Source organism: Syzygium oleosum, unplaced genomic scaffold (genome assembly GCF_021117445.2).
Source record: "Syzygium oleosum isolate NSW1041296 unplaced genomic scaffold, Sole_v2.1 Sole_v2.26, whole genome shotgun sequence".
Lineage (NCBI taxonomy): Eukaryota > Viridiplantae > Streptophyta > Magnoliopsida > Myrtales > Myrtaceae > Syzygium > Syzygium oleosum.
The window spans coordinates 3236185-3246273 of NW_026607510.1; the positions used below are offsets into that span (position 1 = coordinate 3236185).

The 10089-nt window shown below is 41.4% G+C and overlaps 1 protein-coding gene across 3 annotated transcripts; it reads right to left on the bottom strand.

Moving 5' to 3' along the window:
• Positions 1–267: 267 nt before the first annotated feature.
• On the bottom strand, positions 268–1889 carry LOC115664850 (aspartate--tRNA ligase 2, cytoplasmic-like). 3 transcript variants are annotated; one of them, XM_056303149.1, is made up of 4 exons: positions 1769–1889; positions 1588–1698; positions 1448–1501; positions 268–923 (listed from the first exon to the last, which is right to left on the bottom strand). In XM_056303149.1, the coding sequence occupies exons 1-4, from the start codon at positions 1793–1795 to the stop codon at positions 843–845; spliced, it is 273 nt and encodes a 90-aa protein (XP_056159124.1). In that variant the 5' UTR covers positions 1796–1889; the 3' UTR covers positions 268–842. The 3 variants fall into 3 exon arrangements, 2 of the variants coding, with proteins under 2 accessions (XP_056159124.1, XP_056159125.1); XM_056303150.1 differs by having other exon boundaries at positions 268–503; positions 1445–1501; XR_008814489.1 differs by having other exon boundaries at positions 268–1121; positions 1588–1889.
• Between the last annotated feature and the right edge of the window lie 8200 nt (positions 1890–10089).

Sequence of the window (10089 nt, forward strand, 5' to 3'; positions counted from 1 at the left end):
GATGCTCACTTCCTGCTCCAGTTTTAACAAATGCCGGTTGAAATGTTGTTGCAACCTCTCATTTGCATAACTTAATGCAGAATTGCTCAAAGCTATTCTTCTACGAAACACAAATTGTCTGGAATTAGACACAAAATTAGTGACATTGTGTCCACATTAAATGTTAATATATTCAGCTTCTAAAGGATACATAATGACTGTGAAGCAAGCAATCTTAATTAAGTAAAGCAACGAAGGTAAATGAAATATAGAGGAAAAATGTTGAAGTTCACTTTCAGTGATAAATCTAATAGAAGTAAAGAAACAAAGGTGCAACGTAGGTGTTCCAAACTGGTTCACTATCCACAACTGCACACTTCCACCACAAAAAAAACATTTATGTAAGTGACATGAACAAAATAAAGAATGATATTGGATGCTATTTATCTTTTAGCTACCACAAAATACCTGACAACACTGCACACTTCCACCACAAGCAGCATAATGAAGTGGAGTGCTTCCAGCACCCGCAATGTGCAAAGAACAATACACATGACTTTCCACAAATGCATGATTCTAAGCAGGTATCACTGCATTCAAATAATCAATCATTTTGAATGAAGCCATAATTCTCCCACAGGGTATTTTCTAAAAAAGCAAATAACACCTGGTGCAACCCCCAAGACCAGAAGACAAAAGAGGGGTTTTGGACTCTTGATTGCCCCATTCATTCCCATCCTCAAAAACCCAAGCCCCACGACTAAAAGCAAGGAGAGGAAAAAGATGGAACCAATCACATCAGTTTTGACCCAGCTAAGCTATGTAGCCCAATACAATATGCCAATATAGGTTAACATACCAAATCACATTTGCTTCTTAGAATCTATTGCCTCTTTTCCTTTGCATTGCAAGAATACGAGTAAAATATATTCAGATGCTATGAGCTATAGTAGAGCCGAAAGGAGAACAGTCAAAAGAGAGAAAAAACAGAGACAACAAAACCAAACCAGCTTAAAGCAAACATGAGAAAACCAGGAGTAGCAATATTATCGAAGACTCCGACGGAGACAATGCAATGGGCTCAAACAAAGCCACGAGATCCTCCATTTTCGCGAATATCAAAACAACCAACAAAATCAGCCCTGAATCAGATCAAACAACAAAATCAAGCTAAAGCAACAAAAGCCAAGAACAAATCAGCCCCCAATGTACACGTGCACGGCATATAGTTGTAAATATCACTTTCTTGCGGTTCCTCTTCCAACAGAACAAATCATCAGGTAAGAGGAGTGCTACCACAAACAATCAGTTTCATTTAAAAGCAACAAACAAAAAATCAGCAAGAGAACTCATTGTCCTACTTTTACAGCCATGTTAAAGAAGTGCCAATGAACCGATATGTTGCTACTCTATTTGTTCCCTTTTGTTTTATGGGCAGCTATTTAGCTGCCGAAAATTTTTTCCTCACCTTGAGCATTTGAACATCTTCTTGAAAAGTAAGCCACAAGGTCTTTCTCAAGTACTGCAATTAAAAGTTACTGCCCATGAGTTGCACTATTTATGTAATCAGATTGCAAAAAAGAAAAAAAAAAAAGATCATAGTATAACCTTTAAAGGTTCAAAGGGGTATTGTCTTCCAATAGCTTCAAGTTCTTTCTTGCAACTCGCCTTCAATGAGTCGAACATTGTAACGAACAACTTGTCCACAATGTCCATTACCTGCACATAAACGTTTAGTTCGTTAAGCTAAACTGAAAATTCAGTTAAATGAAAAAGTATCCAATCCAACCTCACAATAGTGCTTCTTAATCTCCATTTCAACATCAAGGCCAGTAAATTCACACAAATGCCTATGTGTGAAGGAGTTTTCTGCCCTAAAAACAGGGCCAATCTCAAAAACACACCCAAAGTCACCCATTCCACGACACAACACTTCTCTGAGGCATTTTATCGAACAGCTCCCGAGCAGCTCTAAGATCCCCCATTCTAACATACCCATCGACCATCACATTCCACAAAACCACGTCCCCCTCTTGCCTCCTGAGATTCATCTTCTTCCCCACTCCACCACTCCGAACAATTCTCTCATCAAACAAAACGTAAGCATCCTCCATGACACCGCAGAGCACATACATTCTGACAAGGTTACTAAGAACAAACTCGTCACCATCCAGACCACACTTAGCAACCATCCCATGAACCTGCCTCCCTTCCTTCACCATCCCCAACCTCGCACAAGCCTTCAACACCGGAGGGAACGTGAACCCGTTGGGCTCCACGTGGCCACCCCGGACCATCTCGCGGAACAGAGCCAGAGCTTCCAACTTTGTGGTGTCGTCGTCGCTCTCGGCAAGAGCCATAATGATGGAGTTCCAAGAAAAGCAATTGGGTCGGCGCATCTGGTGGAAGACCGCGCGCGCGTACCGGAGGCCGAGAGCACGTCGTCGATGTTGATCCTCTGCTTCCGATCCGTCGCCGCCGACCACCACCTCCTTGCCCTCGACGGGGGGAGGAGCCGCCGCCCCTTTGGGCTCCGCGGCCTCTAGGGCGCCGGAGGCCATGGCCGAGGAGTCGCGGGGGGAAGGGGGTACCGAAAACCCTTAGCGAGCGCGAGAGGTTTAGGGGTGTGGGGGAGAGGGAAGAAGCAGAAGCGAGAAGGAGAAGGAGAAGAGGGTGAGTGAGGGAGAACAGTGAGCGAGAGAGAGAGAGAGATTGGGGGTGAGGGCGGGGCTTTGGGGCGCTCTTTTTTTAATAAAATTTGCGACGAATTTTATATTTCGTCGCAAATTTTAGCGACAAACATATTTTGTTTCCCTCTTTTTCCGTCGCAAATTTTTGGAAAATGCAATACAATTTTTGGAATCCGTCGCAAATTTGATACGGATTTTGCGACGGAAAATAGATCCGTCGCAAATTTCCGACGGATTTTGCGACGGATTTTTTTTCCGTCGCAAATTTGTGGCGAATTTTTATTTCGTGGCAAATTCCGTCGCAAATTAGCGACGAAAAATTCCCGTCGCAAATTTCCATGGCAAAATCCATGTTTTTTTGTAGTGTTCATTGACGGAAAATATTTTCCTTGATTGGTTTATTTTTCGTGAACCGAACGTCGGAAGTTTTTTAACAAATTGAGATTTTAATGATGAAACTCGCACGTTCGCATGTTATTGATGTAGGATTTACGGGTTTTGGGACGACTGAGATACCGGCGTGGTGCTCGGCTTCACTAATATGCGAGCTATGGACTTTGGTTTAAGTTGAGTATTTGAAGCAAGAGATCACCCCTCGCCACATACAAAATGATAAAGATAATTTTTTGTTTTTGTTTAAGGCTCTCATTGTTTTGCGAAAAATAAATAATTTAAAAAATATTTTCTTAAAAATGATCTCTTGTATCGCTTGAAATAATTAATCAATGACAAATGTTTTCATTATCGACAATAATTTATGTCTAAATAATTTCGTGGACAATGAAATTTTTTTTCATTTGTACATTTTTTTAAGTTATATAAGCGTCCATTTTTAGGAAAATGATTTCCAAATCATTGATTTTCCACGAAACAAAAGGAGCCTGAATGTGTGTCTGTTTCACGAAAAGCGAGTGTTTTGGAAAACATTTTCCTAAAATCGATCGCCTGCATCGCTCAAAAAAATGAACGAATGAAAATATTTTCATTGTCCACAAAAATATTTAGACATAAATTGTTATTGACAATGAAAATATTTTTTACCAACTATCTTTTTCAAGTGAAATAAGCGATTATTTCCAGGAAATTTTTTTTAGAATCATTCATTTTCGCAAAACAAACGGAGCCTAAGAAACTATGAGTTCATGATTGAAGATATCAAATAGGATCAGAGCAGAAAACATCTTATTGGTTTGATGTCTTTAAGTTGTCTAATCTATGTAATGACGATCTGGTAACACAATATGATTAATTAAATATAATCATATAGCTAGAGTTGGTCTAATAGCCGGATAATTTTAGCAAGAGCTTTCAAGCAATGGCATAAAATGCTGAAACCAATTCTTCTGTCAATTCCGTTTCTCATAAAAAGGAATCTTTTTCTATACTAATATATTTCTAAAAGAGTTGGTAAGTGTCACAAAATAGTTTGTAAAGAAATTATTCGTCATTTGATTTTTCGGTAACTTGTTGATTACTAGACCTATCAAAATGGGTCATATATGAGTCTTCAATTGTCACACCCCGAACCCCCGTCGAGCCCGCGACATCCCGCCTCCGGTCGAATAGTTGCGACGTCCCAGGTTATCGCCGACCTCAACTAAACATCAGAGATTTCATTGCGCAAACGGAAACCAAAAAAAATACCCGGACAAATTAAACTGGGGAGAATTGGGAGAATATACATTTCCAGTACTCTATCAAACTTATTCCACCATATTTACAATAGAACAAACCTTAGTTTACCAGTACACATATTCCTAAAACCCTCGAAAGTAAGAACAAAAACAGACGACCTGGCATACTAACTTCCAAAAACGTCGTTACCCTTCTGAAACCCACCGGAAACTCAGCCACATCGTATTCCGCGTGCACTGGTATCCCAAAATGTACTGGCGGCGGTGGTGGAGGATTCATGGTTCCTGTCGGGGTTCTGAAATTGTCGGTTGAAACAACCGTGAGAACACTTCTCAGTAAGTTCACCTCTAAACCCCACCTAGGCTATCACGTACCTCCAGACAATTACGCAATCACAAACATTCACGAACATCAAGTAATCACATCACAGGCACATCAATTAAGACGGTCAGGCTCAATAATGCACGCATGAGCATTCAAACTCAATCATGTCAGATGTACACACGCACATGTATCATTCTCATCCCACTGTTCCTTCCATCCTCATTCCTCTTCATATTCCTCGCCAGTGACCCGCGTCGAAGTACACGCCTCAGGCACACTGCGACAATTCATTTTCCACAACACTCGCCAGTGACCCGCGTTGAAGTACACGCCTCAGGCACACTGCGACAATTCATTTTCCACAACACTCGCCAGTGACCCGCGTTGAAGTACACGCCTCAGGCACACTGCGATCATTCACCACATCCGGTCCGCGTACCCGTTCACGCCTCAGGCCCCAATCGCGACCTGAGCATCACACGCCCCAGGCCCGATCCCAACTCAGCCCGCGCCAAATGCGACAGGCCTACATGATTGGAACTCGAGCTTATGATGCCTCGGTCCAATCCCGGTCTCGCCTGAGCTGGTCATGCCTCGGACCGAATCTCATACTTGCTTTTTCAAGCCTCAGCCTGTGCCAAATGCAACAGACCTACATGATCGCTGCCCGAGCTTATGATACTCGGCCCGATCCCATTCTCGCACTTACACACCTTCACATAACTTCCACTATCACATGCCACACCACTTTTCTTTCTTACTCATGCACATGCTCATCAAGCATTTACCACACTCAACTGGCCCATCACAAGTGACCCGTGCACGCATCAATTAACACGTAAAACATGCTCACTCAGTATTCGACATGGTCAATTTCAACAATTAATTCAATCTGGCCCACGCGTGCACATAATCAAGCACATTTCAATCCATCAAATCACGGTTCAATAAACACACAAGGTCGCTCATGGACCCACAATCACAGCCACGTTTATAGGCATAATTTCGACATTTCCAAGCCTATTAAACATCACAATCTAACCATACTACCACACACCAAACCGACACTACCTGGCCTTAAATCGAGCCCTAAGTTTGCCAATTCCATCCCACAACATCCGACACTCTATTCAGTCTCATTCCAGCCTCGAAACATCCTCATTTCATCCTCGAGTTACCTCATCTAACACACAAACAAATACTCAATTAAATCAACCCCATCCAGAATAATTCAAACATGCCCAAAACACGTAAATTGCCAATTTTTTTTTCCAATCAAATGTCGTCGGATTAATTCCGATCCTTCACGACACTTTCTCGCCATTAAATAATGGTTCTAAAAATCCAACTTGCGTCCCGAACAAATCATCACAGCCCCGTGAACAGTAACTCGCAGCTTGTGACAGTAACTCACAACTTATAATTCACCTCAAATTGTTCTCCAAAAATTCCAAAAATAATCCTCAAGGCCCGCCAAACAATTCCAATCATAAACCCCAATTTTTCGCACCCGCATATTGTAAATTTCACCATCCCAACTCAATTATAATTAAAACACACATAAAACACATAAATTCCTATTTTTCTCCGGCCAAACAACACCAAATTGATTCCGGTCCTTCACGGGACTTTCTCACCATTAAATCTCGGTTCTAGAAATCCAACTTGCGTCCCGATCGGACCATCACGGCCCCGTGAACAGTAAATCACAGCTCGTGAACAGTAATTCGCAGCCCCTATTTTTCTGAATTTCCAATAATTAATGCCCGAATTAAATCTCAAGGCCCGCCATAAAATTTCCACTACCAATTCATACAATTCCGCACCTAACTTTATACAGATTTCGCCCAAAATCGCCCGTCGATACCCGAAGTCCTAAATGAGGTTTAGGCGCGACTTACCCGCGTTCTAGACTATCGCGGCTAGAACGGAGAGCGGCGGAACTAAATCGGGGACGGCGGCGACGGCGTATGGCTCCCGGGTGGTGACGATCGGCTTGGGTAACGACGGCGCGGCTTGGGCGGTGGTTGGGGGCTCACGGCCAAGAGAGAAAGACCGAGAGGGAGAGAGAGAACGGCGGCTTGGGGGGAGGGGGCTTGAGGCTCGGCGGTGGAGCAGCGGCGATCCGGCGGGCGTGACCGGCGGCGGTGATGGCGCTGCGACGACGGCAAAAGGGAGAGAGAGAGAGAGAGAGAGAGAGAGAGAGAGAGAGAGAGAGAGAGAGAGAGAGAGAGAGAGAGAGAGAGAGAGAGAGAAAATGGGTCCACGTGGGGGGGGGGGGGGGGGGAGGCTTACGGCCAAAAAGGGGGAATTTCACGATGAGGAAGGAGGGAGAAGAGAGAGAGGAGAGAGAGAAAGGGGGTCAAGGGCTTAAAAATCAATTTTGACCAACTTTTTGGCAATTTACCAAAATGCCCTTCTCTCACACAACTAACCCTTTATTAATTCCCAAGGGTAAAATGGTCACTTCCTCCGTTTATCTCCGAAATCGAATTTTTCCGAAGGAATTGAGCGTACCAAAAATTGACACGTGTCACGTGCAACGTCGTCCTAATATTCCGTCGTGACTTCCTAATTTTCCGGTGTCCAATTTGGGTAAAATTCCATAATTAAATTCTATTAAACGCAACTCGAGCGTTTCTCGAGCTAATGGGCGGCTTGCTGGGGAAATTCGCAGAATCGACTCATGACTAATATTGAATCGAGTCACGTGCAAGTCTGTTCGGTGCGTGACGACCTCGGTTGTCATTAAAATCGCGAAGATCAATCACTTGATCCGAGGGGTACGATCGTTCGGTATAATTTCAGAATCATTCGTCAAGTTGTTTCGTGGTCCAACGGAATCACCCGCGATCCACTACTAGGACAGTGGCGAACTGACCCCTAACTATCCTTGGATCAGCCAACAGTGGCTCAAAATATCACTTCCGCGATTTAATGGTCGAAATCCATTCACGATCGAATTTTTTTTAGTCGCGCGAATTTAATTCCCCTATTAGCCTTTCCCTAATGGTTAGCATTCCCATGAATGATCAGTTCCGGGCGAGAACTGACTACGAGTACATTCATAAAATCCAGTATTTCATAAATCCCAAATGGACTAATTTTTCAGGATGTCACATCAATTTTGAAGAGCATACCTTAGATGGGTTTTAAAATTTTAAGCCTAAAATAAGTGGGTTTAAATGGGTTGAGTTAATAACCCATTTCCAACCCACTACACCCACACACACTTTCTCCCTCTTCAACCTTATAAAAATATATTTTTTAAAAAATCAAAATTATAATTATTTTTTTTCTCTTTTACTTTTTTTTCTTTTTCCTTCATTTTCGGCAAGTGGCCGGCCACAGGCGAAGAACGAGCTCATCGGATCTGGCGAGGTGGAGCCTCGCTGGAATCTAGTGAACTCAAGCCTCACCTGAGGCCGACGAGCTCATTCCTCGCCTATGGCACCGGCCGAAAATGAAAAAGAAAAAAAGAAAAGAATAAAATAATTAAAAACTGGATTCTTGAAAAATAAACAATAAAAAAAAATTATTAAAAGGAGTGCGCGGAGGAAAATTAAATCATATTTTCTATATTAAACAACGAAAAATAGTTTCTAATTCATTTTCAGGTTTCAGCCAAACACCGGAAAGTATTGTTATTTTCTTAGAAAATGACTTCATGGAAAACATTTTCTAGAAATATCACATTTTCCGTGGAACAAACGGAGCCTCAATTTAAAAAAAATTATAAAAAATTTCCGCTAGATTTGTATTGCATGGAAATGTTTTAGCAATATAATTTTTTTTTAAAAATCATAAAAAGTAAGTTTTCCTAGATTTGGTTAAATATGAAAGTGTTTTAGTAATATGGGTCGGATCGGGTCGAGTATGAGTTGGGTCAAATATGGGTCAAGAAATTTACATTATAAATAAATTGGTCATAAACGGAGTAATGGGTCAATTTGAGGTTAATCATTTATGACTCAATCCAAACCCGATCCGACCTACCCATTTAACAGGTTTATTGATTACTTACTCAATCTTTATGATGGTTTGCAAAGAACTAACTTTTCTCATCTTTTACAAACTTTCATTTGCCTTTCTTACTAACGTCTTAAATTTTTTAACTCTTATTGAATTTACCAATCTTTATTTGAGTGACCAAACAACTTTTTTGAATTAAATTACTGACGAATAGTTAAATGCATTTCTTTGATTTTTAGCTTATCAACGTTGTTATCCTTTTACCCTTGTATAGGAGAGGTGTGATAGCCTTTTATGGCAGGGACACCAATCGGGTGTTTTTTCCATTGCATCGGCATGGGAACTCATCAGGAAAAGGGGACAGATTGTGCACTGGAATTCCTTCATTTGGGACCGCTATATACAACCGAGACATGGTTTTTTTGTTGTGGCTTATGTCTCTCAATAGGTTACCGACACAGGTGCTGTTACTATCCTACCACAGAATTTCTGAAGGAGTCTGCGCATTTTGCCGCTGTAAATCGGACTCTATTGATCATCTTTTCTTCGGTTGTACTGTCACGTCCTCCCTAGCATCCTTCTGGGCAACGAAATGTAACCTTTGCTGACGGAATTGTTCTTGGCAAGACAATCTTCATTGGGCCATGCGATACATTGCTAGAGGAAACTTTCATCAAAGAATCGCACGCTTCTCGTTTGCTGCATTGTGCTATATTATCTGGACAGAGCGGAACCATATCCTATTCAGGAACCGACCTCTCTTTCTACCGGCCATACGCAATCACCTTCTAAAGGTTGTTAGAGACAAAGGCCTAACTTTTAAGCCCGTTCAAGACAGCCCCCGCAATAGAAGAATCCAAGCTAACTGGGATTTATCGCCTTCCATATTTGAGTGACCTCTTCAGGTTGCCTTGTTTGTTATGTTCGTTTTCTGCTGGTCATTGTAAATGGCCTTCGTCTGATGTGCTATTAGTGCTTTAGTTTGTCGTAACACCTTTGCACCTGTCGGGATATCGTATTGTTTGTTCCCCTAGGTACGAGGTTTTTGTGTTACGACTCCCACCCTTGTAAGTTGCGCTTTGAAAAGTCAATATACTTCTTACCTTACCAAAAAAAAAAAACGTTGTTATCCTTTACCAACTTTTATATGTCTTTCTTACTATAGTCTTGAATTTATCAATTCACCAGTGAAATTACCTACCTTCATTTATGCAACTTACTAGCTTTTCTTCCATTTGGTCAACTACTAATTTTAATTTACCATCTCTCATTTGAATTATTTACTTACGTTTGTTTATCTTTTATTTTTGTAAATCTAAAGACTTTTTCTATCGAGTTACCAATTTTTATTTGTATTACTTACCAGCCCGTTAAGTTTAACAACTCTTTCAAATAGTTATCAACGATTACCAAACTTTTCTCTAATTACGTTACAGATTTTTTTTGCGTTATCAACTCTTATTTGAGCTAGTTAATGACATTTATTTAC

Excerpts from the sequence above, each read along its gene's own strand:
- LOC115664850 (XM_056303150.1), bottom strand. The coding sequence starts at position 1,795 with ATGGAGATTAAGAAGCACTATTGTGAG. Across the intron at positions 1,699-1,768 it reads TTAAGAAGCACTATTGTGAG|GTAATGGACATTGTGGACAA; the intron begins GTTGGATTGGAT and ends GTTTATGTGCAG. Across the intron at positions 1,502-1,587 it reads ACCCCTTTGAACCTTTAAAG|TACTTGAGAAAGACCTTGTG; the intron begins GTTATACTATGA and ends TTTTAATTGCAG.